The following is an 18,124-nucleotide window of genomic DNA, read 5'->3' as shown; positions in this document are numbered from 1 at the left end:
TTTTTCAGGTAGGTGAATTACTTTTATGGCCTCAACTTTATTCTTATCAATGCTTTTTGTCACTCACCCTCTGGAATTGGCCGAGGTGTGAAGTGGTCCAGGGATTTGGGCATCTCCAGGGCAGGGGAGGGCATGGATGAGGATTTCTCAACGCACGGTAAAGGTGATTCGCTCTTGCTGGAGACACTTGCTGTGGTGTTGCCCTCCAGAGAGTGGCCCAGCATGGGAATGGGGCTGCTGCACAGAGGCAGGCTGGGACTTATCATGCCGCAGGTCCAGCTTCCGAAAGAAACTCCTAGCAATGAAGCACCGGACTTCACCTGGGGGGAGAAGAGGACAAACAAAAGGGTGAGGGAGGTGGAGGAGAAGGTAGTGCATGGCAGAAATAACTGAACAGAACACAGCTACACTGAAAACATTTAAAATGAACTTTAATTAAATGTATTATGCCAAAAGGTTCCATACAATTGTATTAGGTTAGTTGAAAGCAATAGTATTAAAGGTCACCTATCATGTATCTTTTATACATAGATATGTGTCCCCTCTGTTTAAAGAGATTCAGAAAGTTTCAGGAAAAAATACATGATCTCTTTTTGTCCGGATCCATTTATATAAAACCCTGAATGAAAATGAGCTGATCAGAAGTTGACCACTTTGTGATGTCATAATGTTTTTTGGCTTGTGTAACCATTAGCCAATCACCAACCAACGTAACACCCCCCCCCCCGCCCCGCCCACCTTATCACCTGGATCTCCTCCTAGCATGGGGAGTGGCACCTTATTCTCATCTAAAGTAACAGACCCAGAATCAGCACTTTTGAAACAGGGCTGAAACAGAGGGGATCATGGGTAATGCTGCAATGCATGATCTTCAGAGACATGTTTTGTATATATCTGAGAACTGTACTATATTTATGAAAAAGAGTATAATAGGGGACCTTTAAGTTGAAACTATTATTTTGTATTTATAGTTAAAGTCAACGTTTCAGTTTTGTCCGTCTTCGAGTAGCAGCCTCACCTGCAGGGCAGACAGCGGGTAGTTGAGGAGGCCAGCAGGGTGGTGTGGGCTGGCGGCGGAAGGGGTGAGAGGCAGGGCGGGGGACTTAGGTGGGGAACTGGGCCCGGCCGGGGTGGAGGACGCCTGAGGAGACACACGGGGGGCTCCTGGAGGGGGTGTGGTCACGGAGGTGAGGTCACAGGGGTTGCGAGGGAGCAAACTGAACCAGTGTCCGCTCCTCTCCGTCAGGACTCTGAGGAGCTGGTCGTTGGGTTGGAATGAGATGTACGGAGGTGGAGGAGTGGTTTCTGGGGATTCACGTGGGGCAGATAGTGAGGTTGAGGCTGAGGGAGGGATGTTGGTAGTGTCATTAGTGGTCACCATGGAGGGGGGTGTTGCTCCTGTCTGCTCAGAGGTAGTGTGAGTGGGGGAGGATGGTGTTGCTGTGCTTGTAGCAACAGGAGAGCCGTTTTGCCCCACATGGGGACTCTCTTTCTCCTCTGCCGTCACAGCTTCCTCGCCAACGTCCTTGTTGACTACCCGGAATGTGCACCGTTTGGTTACACAGCCTGGCTGCTGGTAGAAGAGCTCTTTCTTCTCTGACTCCAAGCCTTGCGTCCGAGTGCTCTGCCCATCGAGGTCTGTGGGTTTCTCCTTCTGCAATTCCATCTCCTGAGGTTCCTCTTTGACCTTGACCTCCTCCGCTGCTCTCCTCCTCCTCCTCTGTCGCTCCTCCTCCATTTCCTCTGGAGCTGCAGGGAAATGAGGGGGCGTACTGTTAATGTAGCTGAAACACAACTGAGGGCTGATTATTCTGTAACATTGTCCTCCGCTTGCTTTTGGAAGAGTTGTATAAGATAATTAAAGTTTACAGATGCAATCTCAGATAAGTCCTAGAGAATTAAGACAACGTTAAACTTCATCTGCATATTTTACACTGAAGAAACAGAAGATGTATTCACTTGTTTTCTTCATTCCTCTCAATGGGCATAGTCATGATTGTTTGTTTTGTGCATTAATGTGCTTCACAATCAAAAGAGCAAATTAAAACCTTTCCACATAATAATAAATCAAACTTAGTGTGAGTTGCCCTGTAACTACCTTCTCCACTCTCCATAGCTTCAATGAAGACCCCCCCACAGTGGGGAAGTACCCAGTACCGGCGGCGATAGCGGTCCTGGCCGTACATCATGGAGCGAAGAGAATGTGATATTTCAAACAGCTTTTTCCTGGTCTGATGATGTTGCTGCAATAATACAAAACACACACCGTGATTTATATGCATTATTTTAATCTAAACCGTGTCAGGACGTGTCAAGCAGCGTATGCTATCTCACATCCTGATGCCAACACAGTGATATATTGAGTATTACTTGTTATGCTAATGAGGTGTTTTATTAACGCCATCAAAGGCAAATAGCCAGTGTCAGTGTATATGTACAAAACACATGTTTACACACACAGTATTAAATAATGTAGATGCTGCAGCTTTTGTATTACCTCATAATCTGATATATTGTCTGGAGTGTAGGAGGTGTTGCCTACTTATTTATTCCACTCAATTGTAATTAAAAAAGAAACATGTCACCATGGCAACATACAGTTAAGTCCGGCATAACCATGTACAGGAATGGTGGTTAATGAAAAACACCAATAACCCCCCATGTTTCGGTGGTTTATCTCTTCATAGTTAGATCCCCAAGAGAGTATATTTTAAACTCACTGTGGGTTGCGTTTTTAATCACACATTCTCAGTGTAGACCAACCATTCAGTTTCTGATGCCTTATTCATTTATCTTGTTAACTTAGTCACAGCACTTGTTCATTATAAAGACACACGTACCTTGGCTAATTTCTCTATCTGCTTCTCCAGCTCGTCCAGACTGGTGGCTTGCTCAACTTCATCCTGACAGGAGGAAACCAATCCAGTGAATGACTGAGAGCAACAGTCATCTATAGATCTACGGCTGTGACCAGTCACATTTTCACTACACAATTTCATGGCCAAAATAATATTATTGTGATATGTATAGAAAATGAAAATGTATTGAAAACCAAAATAATAATGCTTATAGTAAAACATTGCATTTTTAACTTTGTTGATTGTGTGTAATGTCTCTTTTTAATGTCTCGTAATGATGTTGAAAATGATGAAATATCACCGGTATATTGCAACACCCCTAGATGCATCAACGTTTTATTTTATTTTATTACCTCATCATAGGTCTCCACTTTTTTCACCTTCTTCAATTCTTCCTCCTCCTCATCCTCATCCTCCTCTGCCTGGTCATCACTGTCATCATCCTCGTCATCCTCATCGTCACTATCTCCCGCCAGTTTCCTCTTGCGTTTGGTGGCAGAGGATGGCGTGCCAATAGACTGGTTCTCCTCCACGCCCATACTGGCCTCCCTCCTCCCGGTCCGTTTGGCATAAATGGTCCTCAACCTGCGCACACACACACACACACACACACACACACACACACACACACACACACACACACACACACACACACACACACACACACACACACACACACACACACACACACACACACACACACACACACACACACACACACACACACACACACACACACACACACACACACACGCACACGCACGCACACACACACAGGTTAAGATTGGGAGTGAAGGGGGATCAAAGCATTGTCTTTTTGGATTACAGAAAACGTACTTCTTTAGTTTTCCCTCCATAATGATCTTGTCCTTCCTCATGTTTGCCATCTGGTCCAGGTTCTTTTCAATCTCACTGGAAGGAGAAACACAGTTAGCATTGTTCTTACAGTAAGTACAGTATGTTTGTGGTTTTGGTACCATCAAAAAGAATACGGCATATTAAGCCAAATATAATAGCTCTGTGAGGCTGGTTACTATCTACAGACATAGATAAGAGTTTAAAAAGCTGGTACCCTGGAGCATAACATTAATTCTTGCATAATCGCTTCACAAATGAAAGGACTGTAGTGCAAATTACTGCTCCACACTGCATCAAAAAAACACACCATTATGGACTAATGAATAACCTGAGTGTTAGGCCATATAAAGGCACATAGAACATGACACCTATATGTGTTCCCTTCGTGGTTGGTGAATAGGAATGTTTGGATTCCAGTTTTGGGTTTTAAATGATGTATATATATATATCTGGGGGTGGAGGACGTGTTGCAGATCACTTTATAACCATAGATTTCAGCTGTTTCTCCTACCTGATGACAGCTCTGCTGCAGGCCAGCTCGTTGCCCAGGAAACCCAGGATTGAGGCCTTCTGGGAAGGCTTGTGGGCCTGGAAGGCCTTGGTCTTCAGGCTGAGGGCCAGAGGGGCCAGCTCTGTGTTGGGACAATGGGCCCCCATGTACATCTGCAGCACCTCAGACACATTATCCCTGTTGATGCCAACGTTGGTCAGGTGGTCCCCCAGCATGGTTTTTGTCTTAAGAGACGGAGAGAGGTCAAGTTCATGAACACTTTCTTGAAGCTATTGTATTTTATTATTCTTTTACCACTGTGCAGCAAACACCTTTGTTACTTTTAAATGCCCTGTATAAAAATACTATATATGATAACTTTAAGTTAAATTAATGTCCATGCATGTCAATATGCATGTATTCACAACACAGTAAAACATACTTAAACCTTAAATCAAACCACAACAATCCAATACAACCAGATACATCTGAAATGTGCTACACAAAAAATATAAAAAGTAGTCATACTGTAGAATAGTAAAGGAATTAATGAGTGGAGCAATAACCTTTAAGATGTATTTTTGTGGGTACAAGGTCTACATACAACACATGCAGAGTTTTTTTATATCAAAGCAATGTAACATATTTACAAATGTTATCACACATTTGGCATATAATATAACACAATACTTATCAACTAAATGTATCATTAGGCTGTAGAACTATCAGATAGCAATAAGTGTATTTGCATTCTCTGGTGTAATTCTTAAGATGTCTCCACATGTTCAAAATAAGACACAAGTACAATAGCTGACTTGATGAACTTCAAACCAGCTCACCCTTTGTCCTGGGGGCAAACCAGGGTCACAGACCGCCAGAGAGAGCAGTTTGACCAGAAGGTCTTGAACCTGGCCCATGCTGTCCCCCACATTGAGCAAGCCTTCCTGTAGCATGCCCAGGGTCGGCACGTCGGAATTCAAATCAAGCCCCAAAACCTTCCCGAAGCCCCGCAGGAACTGCATCAGCATCAGGCAGTCCGACACGGCACGTCCCGGCAGGATGAGTCCAGGAATCCGGGAGAACTCAGGGAGAGGCTGCAGAGAAAAGAGGGTGAAGTTGAGATTGTTGTGAATTTGGACTACAAAAAAATATGATTTTAATAGCTATGGGAAAACGGGAAGAAAACTGTGATTACATCCCATATCTGTTAACTGATATCAAGATGGTGCGTTCCAATTTAGAGCGATGGCTGCTTATTTTCTACATTATGCAGTACTCTCCTTTTACCACTTGGGGGCACACACGTCCACACATACAAATGCTCACTTCCATGTGGTCTTATCGTAAATACTGACCCTCAGAAAATGTTTAAGATACTATAATAATAATAATAATAATAATATTAATAATAATAATTGTGATGATGATAATAATGATAATAATATTTGTGTGAATGTTTCAGTCTTTCTGCCTAAGTCAATGCATTTAACAACACTTAAAAGAGGAAAAGAATGACACTGTGAGTATATCAAAGTGTGTATAGACTATCGTCTGATTTTCGTTTCAGTTATCCACTGTCAAAGCACTGTCCGGATGATCTCAACTACCTACCTTATGATCAGACAGACACATATCTTCATTTGGCTTCTTCAGTTCTCTCGCTATCTCCAGCTCCAGCCTCCGTTGCTCCAGTTTACGCTCTTTGTTCAAGCGCTTCTCATCCCTTTTCTCCTGCCGCAAGCGCTCACGCTCCTGGAGTGTCCACAATTAAAGAGAGTATTAAGGAAGCAAAGTGTGCATATGCAATTCTGTGTGTGCGCGTGTGTGTGTGTGTGTGTGTGTGTGTGTGTGTGTGTGTGACTGTGTGACTGTGTGTGTGTGACTGTGTGTGTGTGACTGTGTGAGTGAAAATAGACAAGAAAGTTTACTTGACTTTGCTGAGCAGTATTAGAATTCAGCCTAATGCTGCTGTGCATTCAAAAGAAAAGTGCTTGAGGGCCAGAATCTTTTGACTTGGTAAGTGTGTAGAAAAAAAATGAATGGAGCGAAAGAGCGCACAAAAAGGAGAGAAAGCGGGAATCTATCCAGGGAATAATGACTTAGGCTCTTTTGTATGGAGTGGACTGTGTGTGTATGTCTGCATTTATTTGTGTGCATATGGGCTACCTCTGCTTTCTTGCGAGCCTCAACAGCCTTCATCAGCATTACATGTTGCCTCCTCCTCTCCCTCTCCTAGAGTGGCAAAAACACAGGCACATTAACAAGCACACATTGCACATACAGCACTCAAGGTCGACTACATCTAGTATGCATTAATGTAAAATTGTGATGCACGAAATTCAATTGAGGCACCATACTGGAACAAACACAAAACGATGCTTCACATGTATGCACTTTCACATGTATGGTTGAAGCATAAGTGAAGAGTACAGTATTACGATGACAACCAAAAAAGCAACACAAAGATGCGATACAAAGTAGATGTGATGACAGGCTCAAAAAAGAGAAGCAGCTGGAGTCGGTGGCGGCGCCTCTAAACTAAAGCTGACGCAACAAAAGCAGCAAAATGCTGATTGCCAGACGTCATCTGACGTGCCACTTTGGCATGATCAAAATAATACATTTTATTACATGAGTCAATGAAAATGTTTTATTGACATATCATCTTCACAATATTTAGTGAGGGGATGACATTTAGAATTGGTTGGTTAAGACTACCCACAATCAGAGCAGCTCTACTTCAGTGGTTTTGGCAGCGTGAGTATTAGCACAATGTGTGACTGCCGAGGTTGAGACGTCTGTTGTTCTTTGGTGCATGGTACACAGTCTACTGCGAAAAGGGCACAAGAATCACCGGTGACTTGACTATCATTTTATTTGATCTCTTTAGGTTTCCCGCTCCACCGTATCAGGCTGTCACTCCCTCTGTGATCCACCAGAAAGACACAATTGCCACTATTAGGGCTGGCCAAGGACATTTCCAGCACATAGTGAGTAAAATGGGGCTTTGTGTTAGGGATTGTTTAGTCATTGTGACAAACAAAACAGGCTCGATGCCAAACACTCTGCTTCAACAGTTCTGTGTCCTTCTTGGTTTGATTTATCTACAAATGTAAAACTTCAACAAGGACACAGAGCCTTTGGCATTCTGCTTTTTCTAGCTTTCCAATTGATTAAAACATTGACAATGTTGAGGGATATTATCTGCATGAGACAACCGTAAGTACCAGGATTATGTTATGTATCTCAATTTGCTCTGAGTTAAAGTAAAGGGGGTTAAGGCAACAATCGGCTCTGAGTCCACGGTGAAACAGATAGGCAGACATTTAGATTCAGCTGTGACTGTGTATGAGTGAGAAGGGCTAACAAGCAGGACAGCCAGGCCAAAATAAAATGCTACACAGAACCATATTTGTCCATGTGGTGGATTTATTTATATTGTTTTCTACAATCAGGTCTGTTTTTTAGGCAATGGTTGTTCTGAACCCTCACCAAAGTGGGTGAGGGTTCAGAACAAGGGGGGGGGGGGGGGGATCTTCCTGGAAGTATCTCCACCATAAGGACAACATGGTTCTCAGTAGCTGTTTTCATTCTTTGTGCAGAGTACAGGAACAGTGAATGACAGAGAGGCTGGGATGGGGCGGGTTAAAGTCCAGCACTCTGTGGACTGCAGAACAGATGCACGGACAAACAGACACAAGCTCAATGTCTGGGCCCAAATCGTCAAGCACTCATGGGCAACACAGGCTACTCCAATACAACAGTTAGACAATGTATGTGATGGATGGAAACTCCCCGAGTGCACTTTGAAACTGTGAGTGTGGATTGGCTAGCAGTCTTTGCAATGCATTCTGAGTAGAAGGGGGGAGGAATGGGGGAGGGGGACAGAAGCTGCCTGGCCACCGTGACAGGGTCAGTTGTCCCTCAGGACGAGCAGATGGAGGCAGCATACTGACTCTTTTTCTCTTTTGTTGGTTTTGCTGGAAAGCCATGCAGAAGAATGTAGTATGACAGCAGCCAGTGCTACACTTAATGCATTGCTATGACAACCATAACACAACCAGTTACACGATGCAGGTGTTAGATGTACAAAAATAAACATACCCATACCATATCTAGTCTATGCCTCTCCAACTCCTGGCAGAGAGAGTTGGCAAAATATTATGGAACAGAAATAAAAATCCAATACCAAAAAGCATGTGGCGTTCAATAAATAGAAATACTGAAGACTTTCATTCAACAGATGTTTGGTAATTAAGCACATTTATATACACTCACACATGCCTTGTATTTATAAACACACACACACACACACACACACACACACACACACACACACACACACACACACACACACACACACACACACACACACACACACACACACACACACACACACACACACACACACACACACACACACACACACACACACACACACACACACACACACACACACACACACACACACACACAGGTCAAATTCCTATTCAAGTCAAGTCTGAGGTAAACGGTTGTATTCAGCAGTCACTATTATGTGTAAGAGGCAGAGCAAGTTGGAGTGAATTCCTACCTGGTGTTTGAGAATCTCCGACTGCTGTCTCCTCAACTCTTTCTCCTTGAAAGCAACCAAGAGAAGATGAGGGGAAAATCAATAGGCTTCCATTGTGCCAATATCAGGAGAATCACTACAGACTGATGGAATTTCAAAGGGCTGCTGTAAGTGTACGGCCAGCTGCTCTCAAGTGGAAAAGGGGCCCACATCGTGGTGCCTTTGAGCTGATTAATGCTATTTTGATTAAAAAGAGTCCTTGCCTTGCTTATGTAAGAATCCAATACTGACTGTGATTCTACATCTGATTTATTAAACACATAAACATACCTTTATACGCTTTTCAGCTTCCATTATTTTGGCAGTGGCAACTTCTTCCTTCTTTCTCCGTTTGGCCTATGAATAAAGATTAAGGTCAAGGATCTCAGAAAAAGACATATATCAATCAGTCTTAGGTGAGGGCTTAGCTGCACTTTAACTGATTGTTTTCAGTTTTCTGCTTTGAGCACAGATTTGATGCTCCTGAATGCCAGTCAAATGTGTAAAACACAGCGAATGAATAATGTATCTCTTTAACACCTAATTGTGGAAATGTGGAAGCCTCCCGTTAAGAGTGGCTTGTCAACCGTGTCAACTCAAAATTGATTTAGTCCTGCTGAAACACTTTGAAGCTACAGTATAATTGTGTGTGCCTGCATATGTGTGGGGATGCATCATTGCATGCGTGTTTGTGTGTGTGGAAAACAGCCTTTTTTTTGTTATCCTCGACCCACTTATGCTAAACTGTAACTGTTTGAAGAAAAAAAGACTTTTCTGTCCAATTTAAATAAGGTCTGAAGAGGCAGCAACAGCCATCTTAATATTCAACAGCCGTCAACCAAGACCAATTTAGCATTAGTTCCATGTGGAATTATGCCTAAGAAGACGCAGTTCCCTCCAATGCATGCTGCTGTTCAGTAATGAGCTTTAGGAAGATTAAAACACTATAGACTGAGGGGCTGAAGCTATCCAGGAATGTTCTGCTTAATCAGAGGTGCTGTTGGATCACATGTTGTACCTCCAAAATGTGCTGCGCTCTGATTTCCTTCTCCATCCGAATTTGCTGAATGCGCTTGATTTTTTCCTGTAAAAACAACAACAACAAATAAAAACATAATCTTTTCATATTTTAAACATTGGAAAACATCCTTTAATAAAATCACTAGCCAACCACACTATTCCAAAGACACAACAATAAGTTCAGTATGAGAAGTAATAATTGAAAAGCAAGCTTTGAAGCATCACAAAATAACCATTCAGCATTTCCTGCGGTGCACACGGAGACTACGCGTCAGGACACTTAGATAAGGAGAAAGGGAGGGAAAAGATTTGTCAGCACCCACGTAAGGCAAACCCACCTGCTGCTTGAGGATCTTGATCTGCTCTTTCTGCTTCCTTCTCTCCTCTGCTGCCATGATAGCTACAAGAGTCAAGTCAGTGTTATATTAGTGTCGACAAAAATGACCTTCAAAGCTAGTAGCAGTCATATCTGAGAGAATTACAGTTGCTAAGCTTTATTTTATTTAGGAGATCACAATCTATTTAACCCACAAGAGGCCAAGAAACTCACAACTAAGATGAGTCAGTGATACAAAGCAAAAACACACAGCAACTGAAAACAACCAGCTTGTACAGTCTTCTTTTGGAGGTATGAAAAACGTAGTATGGAGCATAATGGAAAACATAAAGATGAGTCTAACAAGCCTTAATTATACAGTAGTCAAAACACACATAAAGAAACCTATTAAGATTCTGATGACATGTATAGCTTCAACACCATGTATAGGAATACAAAGAAAGCATAATAACTGAAACCAGCAGCATCGCGGATAAGAGATTAGAGTGGAGAAAAGGATTGAAGCCTGTGCTTTAACGTGATGAGAATGAATACAAACATTTAGTATTAGTAGCATCAGTGTCTGCAGAGGCCCTGCTAGACTTCACACTTGGGAAAGTGAATGAACTGGCCAACTGAAAACCACCACTATCATCCTTACAGCACTGAGCTCCTGTTAACAATAAACACAAAACGAATTGTTGTTGAGGAATACCTTGTTGTTTCCGAGCTTCTTTGGCTGCACGCGCCATTGCCTGCTTTTCCATTTTTCTCATCATTTTCATCTGGGCAGCCTGTCGTGCTATTTCTGCAGAAAGGGGTAAAAGTCATCGTGGGTTCAAAGATACAGGAGAAGACTGCTGTGGCCTGTCATGGCACATTTGACAAAATCATTCTTTGGCTTTTGTGGAAAAGACAAAATAAGGGGCAGAGAGCTTTTTTTCCGTGTGCACCTAAAAATACTGAAATATAAATTCAAATATGTTTTTGAAGGAGTGTTGGTGCCAAAAATAATGCACTAATATTATTATCAAAGCCAAATAAAATGCACAGTAACATCACAAATAAATGAATAAATACTATGGTGATTCATTTGGAAAAAAAGTATTTGTTTTACTTTAATTTAAATAGATGCATATAACAAACATCCATCACCAAAAAAAGGACTTCTACAGAAACAAAATAACAATTTCAAACAGTAACCCCTAACTCTTGCTATCAGAATAATGGCTGCTTGATTAATGGCACACACGCTTACACGACAAACATATTTCAGGGCTCATTTCCTGTGCTAACCTTGAGCCTCTAGTTTGCGCAGGAGTTTGACCTCACTGGGACTGGGGCCCTCGGGGACCAGGGGATCGCCCACATTAGGGGGCCGCCCCTTCCTCCGTCGGGACCCTTTGCCACCTTCGCCCCTTGGCTGGCGCTCTGTAGAAGGGCGACTTCTACGACCTTCCATCGCCAAAATGTGAGGAATGACTTCCTCCTCATTCAGACGGCTCCACTGTAAACCCTGCAGGGGGAAGAGCAGCGTTGGAGAGATTGAGGGGGGGGGGGTGTTAAACAGTTAATGACATGTTGACATACTTAAATGAATGTGACTAAAGGGTAATTTAATTGTTAGCTAAGTAGACATTTAATCTGGGTTTATTCAACAGTGGTGGATAGATGAGATAAATAATATATCTAAATATAATTCATGATACATTCTGGCTAAACAATGCATTTCATAAGAAGCACTCATTTACTGTGCTGTCATATATCATCTAGTTTTACTCTGGCCCCTCAGAACTGTATGTTTTTTTCTTTTCTGCTTCCAATCATTTGCACATTTCTAATTCTATTTCTTCTCTCTATATCACAGAATAAGTAATGGAATGTAAATGATTGGTCACCTGTGGAAGTAATACCAGCTGATTATAACATTTAACCCATGCACAGTGAATGGTCTATGAACTAGGACTACTGAGGCTTTTGGTTGATTCCTATTCATGCCCTGACAGCCACTGCTGAATGATGCTCTGCCTGCCGCTAGATGAAAAGATGAACAGGGATCAGGAAGAGAGAGAAATAGAGATGAAAGGCAGTCACCTGGGGTCCTTCTCTGGCTTCATAGAAGTCACCAACCCTTATCTTTGCACTGAAGCTAAAATTATCGCGCGTGATGCCACTTATTCCATTTCTGGATAGATACTACAAAAGAGAAAATAATAACGGCGTTGGTTTAGGCAGGGAAAAAAAACTGTGAAATTAATGTGACATTGAAAAGCAACTGGGAGCACTAGATTGGAGGGAGTCTAAGGTTACACTGTGCATCTGTGCACTGCTACTAATCATTATAAAAGCCATGGGGACAAAAAAAGAGCAAATGCTCTTAGGAGAGAAACGGTTCTGACCTTGGGGTGCACAATTCAAGCCCTTTCGTATTTATCTGAGGCTTTTTACTGCCTACTGACTGACACGCAGTGAGTGAATGTTCCGGAGTACACACTTTTCTCTTTGCACTTCTACACTCAGAGGCAGTTCTGTCAATTAGCTATGAGCTTTTGATGAAGCAAATAAAGAAGATCATAGATTATAATGTACCGTCAAATGGGGCTTAATCTGTGCAACCCAAAACTAACCATTCATCTTTTGTAGGGAAGGAGAGGTGGGAGAAAGTGGCAGAAGGAGTAAATCAAAGAATATAATCTCACACTATGAGGGTCACAGGAAGCAGGGGAGGAGTGTGGGTGAGGAGCAGCGATAGAATGGGTCATATACAACAAATCCAGATAAAGAGCATTTTTTTGAGCGATGTGGATGAGCAGTGTTGCTAGCAGATATATCCTTTTATTTATCCAGGACTTCTTTACTTTAACTTCATATGTTTGTATACATATTTATTTTATTCTAAAAAGATGCAACTGTCAGAAAACTTTTCTGATTCAACAGGTTATAATTAATCATAAAAGTCCCACTTTAATCCCTGTGAAAGAATGAACTGCTGATCTGTATGGCTCAAATGACGTGCTCCTGTATCCTGAATGTAGACTACAGAAAGCAGACTGCAGCGTACCTTCATCACATCTGGGTACTGCCTTATTTTCTTGCCACACGGTGCGTAGTAGGCCACCTCACCATGCGGCCGCCCAGTCACTGATTTGATTCTCGTTTCTCTTCGCCACCTGGGTTTTAAAGAATGAGAAAAAGACCACTGTTGTTCAGAAAAACAGCATGCCACACATTTGTGATCAATAACAGGTGTGAGCACTTTGAAGTGAACCGGTTCATAAGAGCTTTCCTTCTCTCAGCCTCTTGTACATACCCCAACTCCAGAGGTATCATCAACTCCTTCTCATCCATCACCCTCTTCCTCTTCCCTAGTCCTGTGGAGAGACACAGTTCAGCCATCAATTGGACAACTGGAAATCTCACACACATACAACGCAGCAGTCAAAGACCTTTACAAACCAAGATCACGTGTTTGCATTTACTCGCAGCATTTCACCACAAAACTTAAAACGTACACACAATTCTCTAGGCTGCCATTTTTAAACGATAAACCTAAAATGACAAGCCCGCAATGCACAGAAACACAGAAATACATTTACATTGCTTGTTGTCTGATGAAAGGATTACATTGAAGAACAGCACCAGAGAACATAACAACTCTTTACAACAGAGGGAAGACTAATATCTGCCTTCCTGGCAAGCTACCCATGTCACCACTCCGCATTCAAAGACAGCAGGAGTCAACCGTGTTGCTTTGCCAAACAAGTTGTCTGGGCTCTTGGGCATGCAGCTACATGACCTGAGAGCTGCAGTTAGTCCATGACTACCAACGGCCTCCTTCCTGCCTACCTAAAAGTAACAATCCCTCTTCACAGTCACCTGACGATGAAGCGCTGTTCTCATGCCTTTAAATAAAGTTGTTTGGTTTGTTTTTTACTGATATAACACCACAAACATCCTTGATGACTAATTGTTTAACTTTCTACGTATAGCTTTAAAAACACATTACCTAGAGGTGAGGCCAGGCTGTAGGAGGAAGAGCCTGGAGAGCTGTGATAGGCCAAGGCACTGGAGCTGGTGACAATGGAGGGAGACTTGATGACCTGGAGGTTGAGGGGGGAGCAGCTGGTGGCAGTGTGATTGGTTGAGGTGTTCAGTAGTTCTGTGCCTTTGGTTAGCCTGCGAGCGCTCATCTCCTTCTTAGATGATCCAGACGAAAACTTCAACTCCTTCACTTTTTTGCCAGAGATGTCCCTGTCTGAGTTGCTGTCAGATTCTGAAATGGGAGTCAAGGACACAAAAAGGGATAAGGATCGATTCTTTTCATGCAAAGAATGAGAACATTGCGTAGCTCCAGCCTCTCAGATGTGAGGGTTTACAACTTGTTCTCGTCTTTCTGATATTTGAACTCTTGGTTTGATATATTACGCATTTCAATCGCCTTGGGATATGGGAAATTGTGCTTTCCATTTTCAGACTTCTTGAGTAAATAAAGAATTTGAAGTTGCAGAAATGATCTCAGTGTTTTAAGGGTCAGCTTACTATTACATTGTGAAAATTGTACCCCTGAATATCTAACTAACTAACCTGAGAGACTATCATCCGAGTCTTCGTCATCCTCCTCTTCAAGGTCGTCACCCTCGTCGTCGTCGTCGTCGTCATCATCTGCCGAGTCGTCAGATTCCTTGTTAGCCGGGAGACCAGCTGTGGGGTTACAAGTCCCAGGGATCCCCATTCCGGGAATTCCCACTCCAGGGATACTCACTCCGGGGATTCCGATCCCGGGCTCTCCTCCACGAAACAAATCTACCAGAGACTGCACCAGATGGTTCTGAGAGAAGCCCTTCCAGGCAGCTAGCGGGTCTGGGGGCCCCAGTCCCAGTCCCTGTCCCAGCACTGGGGTCTGTCCCTTGCCCCTGGAGGTTTTGTTCTTTCTGGATCCATGGCCTGTGGCATGGGGTGAGGTAGTGGAGGCCTGTGTCGGGGGTCCGGCCTGGGCCCCTCCGTGGGTCCTGCTCGCCCCTGTGCTCAGATTGACAGGCATCGACCCAGGATCGGAGTCGCACTGAGGGGACTTGCCTTGAGAGGCAGATTCTTTGCGAGGTTTGGTGATGAGGGCCAAAGGTGTGTCCTGAGTGATGCTTTGGATGACTCCATTGGGGTGGTGGGGTTCAGGGAGCCCCAGCAGGGCGCTGGAGAGGAAGAGGTTGGAGTGATTGTTCTGAGGAGGCGGAGCGAGTGGCAATGGCGATGAAGACAGAGATGTCCTCTTGGGAGACTTGTTTGGCCCCTGCTGCTGCTTCTTATGCTCAGCTGGGAACGTCTGCCCTTGGGACATGAGAGTCTGGGAAGAGAGGAGGAGTAGAGAGGGAGACAACAAGGAGAAGCAGGGAGGGAGGGAGGGAGGGAGAGGGAAAGGCAGAGAAGGTGGAACAAAGAAAGTTCGGGAAAAAAATTAGAAAAGAAACGGGACAAAGTGGAGTTGCTCTAGCTGTCAGTTTGCATCACTGTTGATTGTTTGAGCAGGTGACAAAACTACAATGCTGAACAGTGGTACAGTTAGCGCAGTCTCAGCCTCTTTCTGGGAAACAAAAAGAACACAAATTCAATAACCAGAGGCATTGTACTCAAGTTCACAGAAAAGAGACTCGGAGTATCTCTCTAGAATTGTAATTACTTGTCTGCACATTGGAAAAGCTCCATCATCATTATCATCATCATGCAGCTGGGCATGTTTGCCTTTTTTACACTCATGATAAGTTTGGTTCAATCTGTGTTTAAGCAAAGGCAGGTTCCACTTTAGTGTTGCACTTTCAACTGGATGTGATATGAAGTGAAACAAATCCATTTCACAGACCATGAAATACAGTAACCGTTCTGAAACCACAGGGGGCATTTAGCTCGTTGTAAACTTCTCTATACTGGTCAAACAGGAAAGGGGAAATGATTTTCAAAGCTGAACTAAAAAGGTTTAGCTTATTGATTACTGGGCTACCATTCATATTTCATCTGAAGAAAGGGAATTTGTGTAAAGGCATGAGAAATGTCAATTTTTATATAATTTCTTCTGAACCAATGAAAAATGTCAATTATACAGCGCTATATGTGCAGACACAAAGTGTGCTTCAGAATGGAAATGAAAGTAAAATCATTAACCATTTCATCAGCAGGCTTAACTCTGCAAGCAACGTGCAAAACCACTACATCAGTCAGAAGATCCTAAAGCTTAATGAGCAATATTTTGAAGGAAAGAAAGGTCTTGAGACAACATATTTACCCTGTAGCAGCTTTAAGGTTAAAGTAGCTGCTTAGAAAGTACATTTAACACGAAGTAACTAAGACACTAGTAATATGTTGACCCACAAACATTGATAAAACTGAACATAAAAAGTACAGTACACCATTTAAAGTAAGAGCTAAATTAATTTGTGAAGATACAATACCACATGCTGAAGAGACTAAGCACTCACTAACAAGCTGGAGCATTTCAGGGACTTGTGTTTGCAGAGTGAAGGTTTTGAACATTCCTAGTGTCAATTACACATAAGTGATTACCCATCTGTAAACATATTGTTATAACAACAGAACACAAAGACAAAACACTCCCTTATTCACAAGGACTCAAGAATTTCATGTATAAATAGAAATAACTAAATGTCCATTTCTTTTTCTATATCCCTAGTTAACTCCAAAAAGCACTGCTTCTTAAATGAAATACACACAACAGAGAGTCTCTCTCTGATGTCCACCTACAGTTGTTAAGAGTTGCTTAAGTCCATGTTACACTTGTAAAGAGGCCCTTTGCAACGTGGTACCCTCTGATACAAAGTGTTAGCCCTCTTATGAATGGGAAGCTGCAATAGTTTCAAAATGATAATAATAAGTTATGATTACATTTTTTAATTCACAAGCAGCAGTTGTTAGATGCTTGCATATTGTGATGAGTACATTTTGTAAATGGCCACCAAATGTAAAGAAGTTATGGTGTAGTAATAATGAGTGTTTCCGCACGCCCAGCTTCATTGAACAAACTCATTACTGTCATTTATTTTAAGTTGTTGACTTCAGCTGACTCTATACTCAGATATAAAGGACTCGCAGCACATTGTGTATATGCAAATGTAGTATGGTATATGTAAGTGGATATGGTAATGAAAGGTATTATTGAGCTGCTTTTATCACTTCGCCTTACCTGTTTAAGCCTGAACTCATTGATGTGCGTGAGGGAGGTCTCGAGCTGCTTCCTTTGTTTGCTGGATTTCGCAGAGCCAGAAGCAGATCTCCGAGGTGGCTTCAGCGAGGACTTCCGGGAGCCTGTTACGCATGAGGTCGAACCAAAACCAAAAGATTTTGGGGAGGTAGAAAGGGGAAGTGTGGAGCGCGGTGGAGAGGGGACGGAGAGAGGCTTAGGGGAGGAGCAGAGGGAGAGGGGCAGGTGCTGGGGGGAGGAGGATGGAGAAGACTCCCTACGGGGATGAGAGAGGAGAGCCAGGGGCTTAGAGCTGGCAGCCAGGCCAGTGGACTGGATCACACTGAAGTGCTGCTGTGGCCCCTCAGTGCGGGACCTGTGGAGGGCCAGCGGCGAGGTTTGGGAGAGGGCCGGGGGAGAGGCAGAGCAGGGTAAGGACACGAGGTTTGGTGGGTGGGGCTCCCTAGAGAGGAGTCGTTCAGTCTTTCCAGTGCTTGGTATCAAAACCTGGGGAGAAAATGAAAAAAATAACTTTAATAATGAGGAAAGCTTCATGGTATCATTATATAATTTAGCATATGAAACTTTAAACTTGCACAAAACCCTATGTCTCTTATTATTTAATAAAATACATTTGATTCTAGAGTATCTAAGGTCGTTCTTTACCTTTGTTTTCTTCTTTGTCCGCTTCTCAGTGTCTGATAATTCACTCTGTTTGTCCTCTTCTTCGTCATCCTCATCGTCATCTTCGTCATCTTCATCATCTTCATCATCCTCTGCCAGATCTTCGAGGTCACTGCTGAGG

The 18,124-nt window shown here is 43.0% G+C and overlaps 1 protein-coding gene across 1 annotated transcript in view; it reads right to left on the bottom strand.

The window, feature by feature from the left end:
- LOC117465599 (bromodomain adjacent to zinc finger domain protein 2B-like) overlaps positions 1-18,124 on the bottom strand; it is a 64,698-nt gene that overhangs the window by 5,746 nt on the left and 40,828 nt on the right. Inside the window, 24 exon segments of the mRNA XM_034108507.2 lie at positions 68-320; positions 1,019-1,749; positions 2,099-2,243; positions 2,841-2,903; positions 3,212-3,443; positions 3,696-3,770; positions 4,228-4,451; positions 5,046-5,300; positions 5,818-5,958; positions 6,373-6,438; positions 8,311-8,343; positions 8,780-8,824; positions 9,089-9,154; positions 9,816-9,881; positions 10,156-10,217; positions 10,849-10,941; positions 11,430-11,649; positions 12,228-12,329; positions 13,195-13,303; positions 13,444-13,504; positions 14,140-14,406; positions 14,718-15,474; positions 17,323-17,826; positions 17,986-18,124. Of these exon segments, the coding sequence (XP_033964398.1) occupies positions 68-320; positions 1,019-1,749; positions 2,099-2,243; positions 2,841-2,903; positions 3,212-3,443; positions 3,696-3,770; positions 4,228-4,451; positions 5,046-5,300; positions 5,818-5,958; positions 6,373-6,438; positions 8,311-8,343; positions 8,780-8,824; positions 9,089-9,154; positions 9,816-9,881; positions 10,156-10,217; positions 10,849-10,941; positions 11,430-11,649; positions 12,228-12,329; positions 13,195-13,303; positions 13,444-13,504; positions 14,140-14,406; positions 14,718-15,474; positions 17,323-17,826; positions 17,986-18,124 (4,709 nt within the window).

Source organism: Pseudochaenichthys georgianus, chromosome 3 (assembly GCF_902827115.2).
Source record: "Pseudochaenichthys georgianus chromosome 3, fPseGeo1.2, whole genome shotgun sequence".
Classification (NCBI taxonomy): domain Eukaryota; kingdom Metazoa; phylum Chordata; class Actinopteri; order Perciformes; family Channichthyidae; genus Pseudochaenichthys; species Pseudochaenichthys georgianus.
Note: the sequence above shows the minus strand (reverse complement) of the source record. Positions and strands in the feature narration are given on the sequence as shown.